Raw genomic sequence first — 14972 nt, 5'->3', positions numbered from 1 at the left:
AGTTGAGAGAGGTGGTGGTGAGGTAGAGCTGGGTGGTGGTGAGGTAGAGCTGGGTGGTGGTGGGGTAGAGCTGGGTGGTGGTGAGGTAGAGCTGGGTGGTGGTGAGGTAGAGCTGGGTGGTGGTGAGGTAAAGCTGGGTGGTGGTGAGGTAGAGCTGGGTGGTGGTGAGGTAGAGCTGGGTGGTGGTGAGGTAGAGCTGGGTGGTGGTGAGGTAGAGCTGGGTGGTGGTGAGGTAGAGCTGGGTGGTGGTGAGGTAGAGCTGGGTGGTGGTGAGGTAAAGCTGGCTGTCACCAGCATAATGTGAAAACAAATGCTTTGCTTTTGGATGATGTTGCCGAGGTGAAGTATGTAGATCAGAAATAGGAGGGTCCAAGGTTATATCCTTGGGGGACACCAGAGGAAAGGAGAGCTTGAAGAAAAGCCACTGCTAGTGATACTCTGGCTCCGTTTAGATCGATTTATTTATTTTCTTTAACCTTTATTTGGCAAGGAAGTCAATTGAGAACCAATTCTCATTTACAAAAACAACCTGGCCAAGAGGTTAACGCTGCAGCAATAGAAGTTATACAACAAAACAATTTGTTTAAACACTAAAAACAATGAAATAGTTAATGTAACCAAATAAGAACAGTCCCATTCAGCTGGACAACAGTGGAGAGATATTGGATGCTGTGGTCAACCATCTCAAAAGCTGCAGACAAGTTGAGAAGGGACAAAGAGGAAAAGTTTACCTTTGTCTCAGTCACAATGGATGTCATTTGTGGCTTTAGAACATAACAGTGCAGAAGGAGGCCATTCGGCCCATCGAGTCTGCACCGATACTATGACATGGGTGGGAAACCTGATTATTACTCAATTTAATGTTCCCTTTCAGTTTTTAATTCAAGAGCATCAAGGAGCCAGTTGAGTTGGCAATTCTTTTGATTGTGATCAAGCAGCAGCGCTAACATCGGCCGTCGGTGCATGCGGCCAGAAACAGCGCCCTCCAGATGAGGGGGAAGCTGGGCCTGTTGATCTTACAGAAGCAGAGCACAGATGGCGGAGTCTACGAGGAGATACTACCGGCCACAGGACTACTGCCGTAGAACTTCCACAGAATCCCTACAGTGCAGCGGAGACCATTCAGTCTATCACATTTGCACCGACCCACCAAAAGAGCATCATACCCAGACCCACTCCCCAGTCCTATACCCGTTACCTTGTAACCCCAGCTAACCTGCACATCTTTGCACACTAAGGGACAATTTAGCATGGCCAATCCACCTAACTTCCACATCTTTAGGCTGTGGGAGGAAACCAGAGCACCCGGAGGAAACCCACGCAGACACGGGGAAGAAATGCAAACTCCATACAGTCACCCAAGGCTGGAATCGTACCCAGGTCCCTGATGCTGTGAGGCAGCAGTGTTAACCACTGTGTCACCATCGGCCTGTCCAAATGACAGAGGTCCAGTGATGGAGAAGACTGTGTCCTGGAGGACAGTGGACCACCTGTGTCCTGTAGGACAGTGGACCACCTGTGCCCTGGAGGACAGTGGACCACCTGTGCCAGGTGATGCAAGAAATGGAACCATATGAAATGGGAGGTCACCCACTGCTTGCAAGTCACTGCCACTCTGAATCTCGATGCCAGTGGCTTGTTTTGGGGCTGCACGGGTGATCGATGCAGCATGTACAAGTGCATTTGGCGTACAAGTGCATTAGGGAAGTCACAAATGTGCTATTTGCAAGGGTCCACATGTACATCAACTTGGACCAGGACCAGGCGAGCCAGGATACCAGAATCATGGGCTTCACCTGCATGACAGTCATGTCCCAGCTACAGGGTGTCATCAACTCCCCACATGGCCTTGTGTTCCCCGTGGCATCATAGGCTCCATTTGTGAACTGCATGGGATACCCCTCCCTCACGTCCAGATCGTCTGTGATCAAGCGATGCGCAATATACAGGTTTGTGCCCATTTCCCGGAGAGGATCCATGACAGTTACATTTTGGGACACTTGCAGATTCCAGCCATTTCTGAGGAGAGCAGTGGCTGGAGGGATGGCTCCTCGGGGAGAAAGGATACCCACTGGAGGTGGCTGATGACTCCAGTGCTGAGGCCACAAACACCTATTGAGACTCGCTATAACGAGGCTCATGTGACAATGCATGCGCTGGTCGAACAGGCGACTGGTCCGCTCAAGATGCGGTTCCAGTGCCTGGACCATTTGGAGATGTCCTCCAACAGAGGGTGTCCCATATCATAGTGTTCTGCTGCACTCTGCACAACCTGGTGCTGCAGTGGGGCGAGCGTCTGGACCAGGAGGAGATGGAGGAGCGCCACATCTCCTCAGATGTGGCAGATGTCGAGGGGTACAGTGAGGGGCAACCTGCAGATGAGGAGGAGGAAGGACATCAGGCAATGGCAGGACCCGTATGTGGCGCAGGGCTAGGGACACCATCATAGCCTCTCAGCTTGGGGATGACCAGGACGCAGGAGTGAAGACCTCTCACACCATGGCGTCTGACCTCCTCTCGCTACTGCGGTGCCTGCGGAAGGTCATCGTGATGGTGGCTACATTCACGGGCAAGGAACTAAAGTGATTGGCCAGAGACTGCAGGAGAGTGATAACGACCTGCAGCGAGGACAGAGCGATGCTCCTCTGATCCTCAGTGAAATGTCTGACTCCTGCCTGACAGAAAGCTGAGCGAGACCTCTGAATGAGGTGATCGAGGGGCACAGAGAGGCTGAATGACAACTCAGCTGTTACTGCCTCCTCAGAGGTCAGCGATCCCTTTTTTCCCCTACCTACCATCAGACTGTCACACATTTCAGTCATTGGCATCCTCAACCTAGAGACCACTGGCTGAGTGTGGATAGGAGGAGCTTGGGGAGGGTGAGGCTTGGGGGCCTGTGCCAGGAGCAATGTGGCTTTACTGCATAGCAGGTGGCAGTTTTCCTTCCCTAAAGGGTATGAGTGAACCAGGTGAATTTTTACAACAATCGACATTGGTTTCATGGTCATCAATAGATATTTTATTTCAAAAGTTTTTACTGAATTCAAATTCCACTATCTGCAGTGTTGGGATTCGAACCTGTGTCTCAGAGTGTTACCCTGGGTTTCTGGATTAATAGTCCAGTAACAATACCACTGTACCTCCGCAGCGCCAGATTTTGCAAGGTCAGCTAGTAATGAAGCCTGACATGCGTGGGAGGTTAGTGGGAGCGGGGAAGTGAGGAACAGAATAGCTACTGGGGGAATCTTGTGGAGTGTCTGTATGTGTGTGTAGGGGGGATGCCACGACAAGTGCTGGGACCTCATGAGGTGGTTGAGAGAGAGATCACTGTGGAAGCGTGATGGATGAGGTAAGAGGTGGCAGTGGGAGGCCTGAGGAGGCCGACTTACCCTGGCTCATGAACGTCAATCATCTTCTTCCAGCACTGCAGCGTTGTCCTCTTATGGAGCAAGCTAGCAGCAGGGCTGTTGACCTTGCTTGCTGGGCATCTGGCCGATCACGGGTAGAGAATGTCACAATTCTGTTCCACACCATCCAGATTTAGTGAGGGCTCCCTCCGTGGATCATGCAGCTATCTTCCTGGCAGTCATTCCCCCGACTAGACTTGGAACAAGTGCTGGGAAGCTTTCAAAAGGAGTGCCCCACTGATTACAGGGATTACTTTTCCCCAGAGCGAGCGAATCAGAGCCAAGCCCCCATGAGCGGGGCGTGAAACACGTGGAACAACAAAAAAAAGTTTGGTTAAAGGGGTTGTATAGTGACTTTTCCCACCGCTGGCGGCGCATGGGGTGTCACGTGTGAGGCATGGTCTGGATGTTTAAATAGTCACAGGTAAATCCCACTTTTACTAATTGGTTCAGGACATAGTTAATTCCGTAAAAAAAGATTTTCCTTAAAACTGGTATTGTGTTTCTGCGAGGGAACGTTTCATCCTAATTGACCAAATAAATAAACCAAAATAACACTCATCCAAATAGGCAAGCCTGTCCACAAAACTGGAATGTCCCAACAACAAAGGGAATTGTCTCTGTCTCTTTTGGAAGGTTCCCTTCAGCTAATCTAGTTGGGAAGGTGCCAGCAATATGACCCTTTGTGGAGGCTGTGCTGCAGGACTGACCAACCCAGAATTGTCATGGTTAAACCTGCAGTTTCTCAGAAGTAGTAGATTGGCACAAGTACCGCAGTGCTGATTAAGTTTGCAGATGATCAATAATCCATAAAAATTAACTCACAATGGAAAGGAGACACACAACCACAATCCAGTTATAAAATGAATCTAAATGACTGTACCAATCTTCATGCTGCCGCCATTACTCACCCACAAGCCTGTCCCTGATAACGGGAATTTTGGGTAAATTTGTATTACGTCAATTTGGGATTCTTCTGTACTCAGGAGTTAGAAGTGATTATTTTCCTTTTAATTCTTTCAGAGTAGCTATCAGGGTATAACAAGCAGAAGCATCTGAAGTTAGAGATTTATCTCGCTTTTGTTGAATGGTTCCCAGCCCAGCGCAATTGTCCAGAGGAAGTTAGTACTTCTGGGTATTGCCGGGTAAACCCTTACATGGAAACTTCCCACAGGGATTCCCGAGCACACCATTGGCATACAGCCCCAAATGTGATACTGGGGAACCAGGAAATTACGGGCCATAATATTTTATCATCCAATGTCATCCAGTTCTCAAGATGTAAGGGTCCTTTCTGTTGATTCCCTTATTTTGCATTTATTTTATTTTGTGGTTATCATTTCAGATCCGTGGATGTTTAATGAACATGTTTCTTTCATTCGAGCAGCGGAAGTGAAGTGCTCAAAAGTTACCAGGTGGTGATTGGGTCCTTCCCGGCAGCATAGTGGTCAGCACTGCTGCCACACAATGTCAGGGACCCGGGTTTGATCCGGCCTTGGGTGACTGTCTGTGTTGAGTTTGTATGCTCTCCCCCCAGTGTCTGCATGGGTTTGCTGCTAGTGCTCCGGTTTAGGTGGATTGACAATGCTAAATTGCCCCTTAGGGTCCGAAGGTTAGGTGGGATTATGAGGGTGTGGGCCTAGGTAGGGTGCTCTCCTAGGAGGGTAGGTGCAGACTCGATAGGCCAAATGGCCTCCTTCTGCACGATAGGAACTCTATGAATTCTATGATTCTACCCATGTTAGATGGTTTTCAGAGAACCAAGGAAAGGACAGACAAGAAGTTGTGTGAATCTCTCGCCCTCTCTCTTGCTTTCTCCAGAAAAACTGCATAGCTGCTGTACTTCTGAACCAACAGAGATCCTGGATGAATCTACAGTAAAAACCATTACTGACTGAAAGCAGAAACTTAGAGTTGAAAGTTTAAACTGAAGGGATGTGTGGTAGAAGACAACCATCTAAAACAAAGACTCTTATCCTTTTTACTTCCATCATTATTTTTACACTCCTTTTTTCCTCCTCGGTGTTTGTCTGTCTTGTGTGTTTGTACAGGGTGTGGGCGAGTTAAAGGAGGAGTTAGGAACTAGATAATAGTTAACCAGTTGTATTTGCTGCATATTTAATTATAGTCATTGTTGTGAGTAAAAATTAATTGTGTTTAAATTTACAAACCTGGTGACTGTAATTAGTGGGCAGCCAAGGGCTAAAGTCTTGGGGTGCTTTTATAAGAACGATTTGTTCATTTCAATTGTGTTGCAACTCCGGGTCAAGGCAGGCTAGAATTGACTGCGCACATGCCCAGTGGGTCATAACGCAAGATTTTAGCAACAGTTTCAAGGATGAGATCCAGATGAAAGGCTTGCTACTGTTCAAAAACACAATTACTACTGACGTGAAACTAAAAAAGTGTTTGCTTGAAAATGTGACATCTTGGCATCAGGATAAAAATGGATGAGAATCATAGAAAGCAACTCTAATGTATAAATATTTTTCACCGTAGACTTGGTTCGCTGTTTTCATTAATCACCCTGCTAATGAATGTTATGTGTAGGCAAAGGCAACAGAATATATTTTTCGACGGGAATATTGTCATCAACATCCGTTCGGCAAATTCATAGCCTACAAAGTTCAGAATTGTCCTTTGTGGCAATACATTACATCATTTGTGGCTACTGAGATTACAATGTCATTTATCACAATTTTTTTTTCAACTTTAAGTGAAAGACCATCAGCTATAAAAGGGGGGTGGAGGGGGGGGGGGGGGGAGCAGCAAACCCGGGTGGAAATGTGAATTGATCAATAGTCAAGTGCCCCCAAATTTCAATTATGCTTGCGTGTTATAGAATACCACAGAGGGTCACATGAAAAAAATCAGTTAAAATACAAATCACAGCCAAACTCTTCTTGGACTGTGAGGTTGAGTATGTTAGTTGGTTGTATAACAAGATGACTTTATCTGAAACAAATACTGATGGATAATCAGGAAGGTAGATGATTTGAACAAGGACAAAATAAATTCCAGGGTCAGCTGAATATTCTTTATATCCAGCTGAGGTTTGAGTGTTTTACAGCTCCTGACCAGAACTCAGGCCAGTTCAAAGTTAACACCTCCTGTGAATATGCTGGTGTTGGTCGAGGACGCCACCTCTTAGTGACATTATGAAACTGCCTAACAGTGAGCAGGAAACCTAATCCAACAGATTTGCACGGAAGTAAAGATTTGAAATTCTTTGTAAAATTGAGGGTTTTTTTCATTTATAAAATCAAGAGAACATTAAAGTTTTGAGCTACAAAGAAAATTGAATAATATATTAAAGTACGATTTGCATGCAATCCATTTTGAGTAATTTCTGCTTGAACACTTTATCGTGCTGTTGCACTCACCCTAGGATGTGCTCGCAAAGCAGTCGGCAGTAGTCGCTGTGGGAGCTGGTAATTAACAGCAGAACTTTCCCAGCATTCTTCAGTTTCCTCAGCCAATCTTTCACTGACTCAGAGCAACGCAGCAAATATTTTCCTGGATCCTTTTTCACTGATGGGAAATATATTCCAGAGTCTTCTGTATTAATAAAAAGAAAACAGACAAAAGTCTGACCATGTTTTAAATTATATATTACAATGAAATTTAAAACACGTGAATCGGTTCGTTCAACAGTCGATATTTATTGTATTTTGTCTTTGGCTTCCAATTAACTTTGTAATGAAATAAAAATGCACATTCTGCCCAAAGCCTACTGATTTAATATTGGATGATTTTTATTTTGCAGCAAGATTGTGATGTCTCTTTGGAAGGTACGATTTAGGCACTATTCATTCATCATCCACCAAACATACGTGGCTGAGTGTCTCTGGACAGACGTGTTCATCAGGAAGATATGGTTTCAGAAAAAAGATAATCTTTCACAAGGAATTTGATTTTATAAAAGAAGACCACCAGGTCAAAAACAAAATCCATTCATTATGTTCTGAAGCTGCTGACGTTTTGTGATTTTAGCAGCAACTATGTGGAAAGTAATTGGCAGCGTTCACGGTTGTGACATCTGCAAACTATATATTTCTGCTCTCTGGTCATCAGATAACAGTAAGAAGTCTTACAACACCAGGTTAAAGTCCAACAGGTTTGTTTCAAACTCTAGCTTTCGGAGCATTGCTCCTTCCTCAGGTGAATGAAGAGATATGTTCCAGAAACATATATATAGACAAAGTCAAAGATGCAAGACAATGCTTTGAATGCGAGCATTTGCAGGTAATTAAGTCTTTACAGATCCAGAGATAGGGGTAACCCCAGGTTAAAGAGGTTAAAGAAGGCGCAGTGCTCCGAAAGATAGTGTTTGAAACAAAGCTGTTGGACTTTAACCTGGTGTTGTTAGACTTCTTACTGTGCTCACCCCAGTCCAAAGTCGGCATCTCCACATCAGAACTTTCACAGATTACTTTGCTTGTACACTTTAATGTTATACTGATGGTGCATCGTGAAGAAGCATGGCCGAAGACTTGTGTGGAGCTTAGAGATCAGCACGAACTAGTTGGGTCAAATGATCTGTTTCTGTGCTGTAAACTTTAGATCATTTGATGTATGTTCCTCTATTACTTACAATATATTGATAGCAATTTAATGCATGCATGGAAAACTTAAAATCTAATCCTTTCATTAGTTTTCAAAATGTGTTCAATGTAATCAGAAAACAAAGACACTGCACAAAATAGTGACCGTGAGCTTGATCCTGAGAGCATTTAGCACTTGGACAAAATTGAATAATAATTTGAATTCTGTAAAAACAGCAACATGGAAACAGACTGTTTGACCCAACTGGTTCATGCTGATCTCTAAGCTCCACATAAGTCTTCACCCACTCCTCTTCATGAAGCACCATCAGTATAATATTCTAGTGGATAAGCAACCAGTTGGTGTTGGGTGTTTATTAATCACCAATGCAGCGTCGTAAAGATTCCTGGGGAGGGCTGTGCACCACATATGATAGAAACTGAAGATGGCTGTCTCCTCTTTGGCTGGGAATGCTGTTTCGAATTCTGGAGATAATTAGCCACACTTGGTTGTGATTTAGACTCCTGATCTGCCACAGCCTGTAGCTTTTTCATTTCATTGGAACATCTGTATGAGTGAGCTCTGCTGGCTAATATTCAAACCAACTGTCTTCCAATATGGTTCTGATAATGAGGTTCGTGAAAATCTTTAAACCAGTTGGATAATAAAACTAGAGCGTTACGATATATCAATTTTCCTTCTGAATTTTTCCCCCTCTTATAGAACATACAGTGCAGAAGGAGGCCATTTGGCCCATCGAGTCTGTACCGACCCACTTAAGCCCTCACTTCCACCCTATCCCCGTAACCCAATAACGTACTAACCTTTTTGGACACTAAGGGCAATTTAGCATGGCCAATCCACCTAACCTGCACATCTTTGGACTGTGGGAGGATACCGGAGCACCCGGAGGAAACCCACGCACACACGGGGAGAACGTGCAGACTCTGCACAGACAGTGGCCCAGCAGGGAATCGAACCTGGGACCCTGGCGCTGTGAAGCCACAGTGCTATCCATTTGTGCTACCTTGCTGCCCTTAAATCCTAAATCACACTTATTTCCAAGTTGTCTGCTTCTGCTCCGTAAGCTCCTCAGACCAAACACCGTCGATAGGGAACTTCTTTTTCTGGGTGCAGAAGACTAGCAAGACAAGAGCAAGCTAATTAAAAATTCTTCTCTATACTTCCCTCTACTGCTGAAGGTATTGCCACTGTAAGGGTGGAATGTATTGCCACTGTAAGGGTGGAATCTGCCCTCACCCAAGTTGTCATTTTTACACACACAAACATACACACACTTTACAGCAGGAGGCAATTTTGCTTTTCTCCATGGATACTGAGCCCACTCATTGCATGGTGACCATGGCTCAGTATAAGATCAATTAACTCGGCAGTGAATCTGGGGCATTCCTACTCTGCACCTGTTCATTCCACAGAGACGTCGCTTGAAGGATGCTGGACTTCTTTCTCATTCAATCTAATTTTCCTTACAGGCCATGATTGAAAAACTTTGTGAGGGTCCCAGGTGGTCTCAGTTATAATCTTAAACTTGGATTAAAAAACATTATGTGCACTTCCAGTTACATGAAATCAGTCCTTTTCCCGCATTAGTTGCAACTTTATATTAGGTAATTCTGCCTCATTCTGAGGAGAAGAATTAAATATTTGACAGATGGTTTAAGAAGAAAATAATGAAGTAATTGAAAAAAGAACTTCACATTTATTTTTATTTATTTCTTCTCCTCAGACCGAGACAAAGATACATTAACGACATTCAAAAGGCTTCTCGACAAATACAGGGATAGGATGGGTATAGAGGGATGGGGCACTAGGAAGTGCTGAGGGTTTTGGCCAAAGGTGGCATCATGACCGATACAGGCTTGGAGGGCCAAAGGGCCTGTTCCTGTTTTATATTATTCTTTGTTCAAAGAACCCATTTTGTAAGAACTACCTTGAAAATTTTGCAAATTATGTTCAAAATATGGATTTTCTTCATCCTATATTTCATCATATATTTTAAGCGGTGAAACACAGCTCATAACAGTAATTTCTTAATTAAAATCACAATCCAGGCCAAAAGGAAATTAAAAATCGATCAGGATTATAAGACCTAATATTTGGCAGTATTATTCTAACCCTCCGCATGGTTCATTATACACCAAATGGCAAAGAGAATGGGAACATGGCCTGATAAAATAAAACACGAGGAAGCAGCGGCTACAAAATGCTGGTATTTTAAAAATGCAATCCTCACATTAACCAAAACAACTATATTCTTTCTTCATTCCTGGGATATAGGTGTGGCTGGTAAGTCTGTTTCTTACTGTCCACCCTCCCTTCCTTTGCACGGCCAGAATAAGCAGGAATGCTGATACCAGGTAATGGAGGTGCTTAAAATATTTTAATAGGGAACCTTTCCTTTGATGGGTCAAGAGTTCACAATCTTATAATCAGAACAAGGCCATTTAGGAATGAAATCACAAAACACATTTTTACACCAAGAGGAGTGATTACTCCACTAACGACTGCAGTCAGGTGAAATTTGCAAGACTGTGATTGATACATTTTTGTAACTTTTATCAATGGATATGGAGAACAGGTCGATAAATGGAGTTAAAGTACATAATTAACCATTATCCTATAGAACGGTCGGACAAGTGTGAGGGGTGGAATGGCCCAAATGGGCCTCAAGTGGAAAGATCCCTTGCCGCCGGACTCCCCCCCCCCCCCCCCGCCCCCCCCCGCCCCCCCCCCACTTTAGAGTTGCGGACCTACCCCTACCTGGAAATGTGTACTCTCAGTAGAGAGCCAAGTGATGCCGGGGTGAGCCCAGGCTGGCAGTCACAAGCAGCCATTTCTCACCTGCTCCAGGCTATGAGTCAACCAACAAGATAATAATGATGCTTACTTTGCTGCTGATGGACATGAATCTAAAGCCAGTACATTTTGACCGAAACCCACAGTCTCTGCTCTACATTACAGCCCATGACAAACTCTGAGTGAGAGCTAACATTATTACAAAGGCAAGCCAATTTATCCTAATTCTAGGGGATAGTCTGCTGCCTTTTTTAATTGTATTCAATTTTCGACAGATTAATAATAATCTTTATTGTCACAAGCAATGAAGTTATTGTGGAAAGCCCCCAGTCGTCACATTCCGGCGCTTGTTTGGGTACACAGAGGAAGAATTCAGAATGTCCAAATCACCGAACACCATGTCTTTCGGGACTTGTGGGAGGAAACTGGAGCACCCTGAGGAAACCCACGCAGACACAGGGAGAGCGTACAGAATCCGCACAGACAGTGACCCAAGCCGGGAATCGAACCTGAGACCCTGGTGCTATGAAGCGATAGTGCTAGCCACTGTGCTACCGTGCTGCCCCTCGGATTGAATGAAAGCATATCCACTTTGCCATCTCCGTTGTCCAAAGTGAAACAAGTCTTTATATAATTATTTGTGTGCACATAATAAAAAGTGCTTTAATTTGCTTCAAATTAACATTACATTGCCAATGTCATTCAGGGAAGCCTAATAATGGTTGGTGTGAAGTGCAAATATTCACAGTGAACATTCATTTTGGTTTTGTTCTGAGATGCACAATTGACCATATAACATCAATTTGCATTTTGCTGTGTTTTATCTGGGTGTTTGATGCCAAGACTGGAGATTAAACATGTCAACTTCTACATTTTTGAATTCTTAGAATCAAAGATCTCTGTCCTGACAATGCTTTGTTTAAATACATATTTTAACCTCTCTCTTCATTCTTTTGGTGACAATCTTTTTAGTTACTAAAATGCTGGCTAGTGGAAACAGTTTTCTTCCATTTCGTTATCAAATCCCCTCATAATTTTGAACTCCTTTATTAAATCTCCTCAATGAAAATTCATTTGCACGAGTAAGAAGGGTTTCTTTTGCCATTTCTGACAACTGAAGCCTCTCACCTCGGTTATTGTCTTATCTCCTCGAGGGGAGGCGATGGCATTATCACTGGTCGAGTGAGCCAGAAACCCAAGGTTATGCTCTGGGGACCCGGGTTCGAATCCCACCATGGCAGTGGTGGAATTTGAATTCAATATTTTAAAAAATCTTGAATTCAAAGCCTATTGATGACCATGAAACCATCGCCGTTTGTCAAAAATCCCAATCTGGTTCATTGATGCTCTTTCGGGAAGGAAATCTGTCATCCTGTCTGTCTGGCCTACATGTGACTCCGGGCCAACAGCAATGTGGTTGACTCTGTTAATGCCCTCTGAAATGGCCTAGCTAGCCACTCAGTTCAAGAGCAATTAAGGGTGGGCAATAAACGCTGGCCCAGCCTTCTCATGAAAGAATAAATAAAAGGCATCCCCTACATGTGGCCCTGACAATCTCCACCTTGTAGAATACTCCAAGAGAAACAAGGGGTGAATCCAGAGCGAAACCAACAAGCCACGAGGATGCACCATCAAACTGTGTTATATTTCCAACTTTTGATGGGAATAAATTGTATTCACACTTGCTTTTTAATAAATTCAAGCTTTTAAAAATTTGTCATTAGTCATCCCTCATCAGTTCAACAGCGAAATTATTTCAGAAACCTCAAGTGGTAACAACTGTATTAATATACTAGAGGGGCCCTTTTAAGGCAAGGAATAATGAAAAACATGCTAAATATCATCAATATCTAATCTGTGGAGACGAGTGCTAGGAGGCTCCTCCAAGCAGCTGTGGTTTCAATTGTTTTTTAAAAATAAATTCCTCCTGTCCCTCCAATTGTGCACAATATATGTGGCAGATACTGTGTTGAGCGTGTAATCTGATCCCCTACATGGCACTGTTAAAGAAACTCTATGCAATTGTAGCGCCCCACAGTGGTAATGAACCTGAACTAGAAAGCTGCCGACAAAAGCAGCAACGACACAATATTGTAGAAGTAGAGTTGCCATAGTCCTAGATAACCATAGACCTTGAAGCCGGGGGGGGGGGGGGGGGGAGGTCATAACATCTTCGGCTCTCAATGAATTACTTCAGGGAAATATCCAGGGTAGGTCTCACAAGAAAACTTTGTGGATTATTTTGTTCTATCATGTCCTGAAGACAGTGAGCAAGGGCCTTTTGTGAACAATTCACATAGGGCTGGACTTTGCGGCGCGCTGGCTGCACGATCGCCACAGACGAGATGGGGGCGCTGGAGTTTGTGCCTCTGCCGCCGCAAGATCGCCACAGACGGGATGGGGACCAGGTAAAGGTCCATTGATCTCGGGCAGGAATTGCTGGTCTTCGGGAGGGCGCAGCTGAAAAATCTCGCCCAGAATGGTTTAAGAACAAGCTTATGCATTCCCCACTGCCACAACTCAGTGGGGCACCATGCGTACTGCTCAAACAAAGTGATCCTTTGGAAAAAAATGTAAACACTACACACTATTATATTTTCTTGCTTACTGAATTAGCGTGGGACATCCAAACTCTTGCCTTCATGAATCACATGGTTCCTCAGGCATAAAATGTAATGCTTAAGTGCACATTAGCATTAATAAGCAGATATCTTAAATTGCTGACACGAACAGTTCACACTCTTCTGAGGTACAGCACTAAAAAAAAAAAATCTGTTCAAACTGTCAGACCTACAAATAAAGGAAGCAATAATCTGGGCTCTGAGGCCAGTATTGCTAAAGACCCGAACACCATGCATGGCCCTGTGACTACAGATTGGACATCCTTGCTCAAGTCCATTTTCCTGCAGCTCTACTGAATATTTGTCCCTTCATTTGCAGTTTATAGTGGTGTAAATTGAAAGTGCCACCTGCCCCTATTTTCTGTGCTAAATGCGTCATTGAAAAACACGTGTTGCGTATTACAATTAGGGCGGTGAATGGAGTGCCACGGGGAATTCAGGGTGGTGCCAGAGAGCCATAGGTATGATCCAGTTGCTCAGCTGTCAGTCTAATTGATGCTCAAGTAATGATACTAATAAAGAACATGCACCACTGCCCCCACTTTAGTGAACCTTACTTCAGAAATTTATCGAGACACCTGGTTTCTGCCCAATTCTCCGAAATCTCATTGTTTGCAGCCTCCCTGCCTGTACTGAATCCTGTTTCCCTTCCTTGATGGCTCTGTTTTATTCTTCTCATTTTCTGCCAAAAAAAGCCTGTAGATGCTAGAATAAAGAAATAGGAAGTACTGGAAATATTCAGGTCAAGCAACATCAGAATGTGAACTAAAGAGTGTGCACAGAGTGTGGAATCACAGTGCTGTGATGAAGATTCATATTTAGTAGGTTAACTTCTCAGTCCTCTGACCCGGTTCCAAGAAAGAGCCATTGGGTATTCACCCCCACCCCCACCATCCATCACAGCACAGATGACCTCCTGAGCTTCATAGTCTAGGTTACTTCTGAAAATGGAACTCTACTGCAAATAAATTTTGAACATCAGCAACATCTGCCTGGATACACGACCTGCCAAAACTACAGTTTCACAGAAAATCATGTCGAATCTGTGACTAGTCCAAGGTAATCATTCAATAGTTTAGAAGCAATGTTCCTTCTATTTTCCTTTCTTTGTTCACAATTTGCTTGTTGCATTGCATGGTGCATTCCAGATTGCTGCAAGCTCACACACATGCATTTCTTAAAGAAAACAGTGGTTATGTGCAGCCTGTTGCGCTGTGCAATACATAGTTCTGGCACTGCAGGTGGCAAGTGCCAGACTGCCCAAAACCCAAAGGGAAACTTGAAACAACTGCCAGAACGGTTCTTCAATTTGTGTATTAAGAAGAGTTTTCTGAAGTCAAGAAATAACTCTCAAATCAACTGTGCTAATTTTATGTTAAAGTTAAACATTGATTAGAATAAAGGAATAAAGAAACAGAACACCTTTACATAGTTAATAGTACTTTCCTAAATATTTCCCCAAATACCTTCAATTGTTGGTGCCTAAACCAGTAATGTCTAATAACATACCGAAAGACTGGGAGGTGGTGGAGTCAGGAATTGAAACAAAGCGGACTGTTCCAGCATTTCCACCAGGTGAGAA

The 14972-nt window shown here is 43.9% G+C and overlaps 1 protein-coding gene across 2 annotated transcripts in view; it reads right to left on the bottom strand.

Annotated features, from left to right (window-relative positions):
• Positions 1-14972, bottom strand: part of nt5dc1 (5'-nucleotidase domain containing 1) — a 764356-nt gene that overhangs the window by 239007 nt on the left and 510377 nt on the right. For both annotated transcript variants that reach the window (XM_072499430.1, XM_072499431.1), the window contains one exon: positions 6791-6965. In XM_072499430.1, coding sequence (XP_072355531.1) covers positions 6791-6965 — 175 coding nt within the window. The remainder of the gene's footprint in view (positions 1-6790; positions 6966-14972) is intronic.

This window comes from Scyliorhinus torazame, chromosome 4 (assembly GCF_047496885.1).
Source record: "Scyliorhinus torazame isolate Kashiwa2021f chromosome 4, sScyTor2.1, whole genome shotgun sequence".
Lineage (NCBI taxonomy): Eukaryota > Metazoa > Chordata > Chondrichthyes > Carcharhiniformes > Scyliorhinidae > Scyliorhinus > Scyliorhinus torazame.
This window is presented reverse-complemented; position numbering and strand designations above follow the sequence as displayed.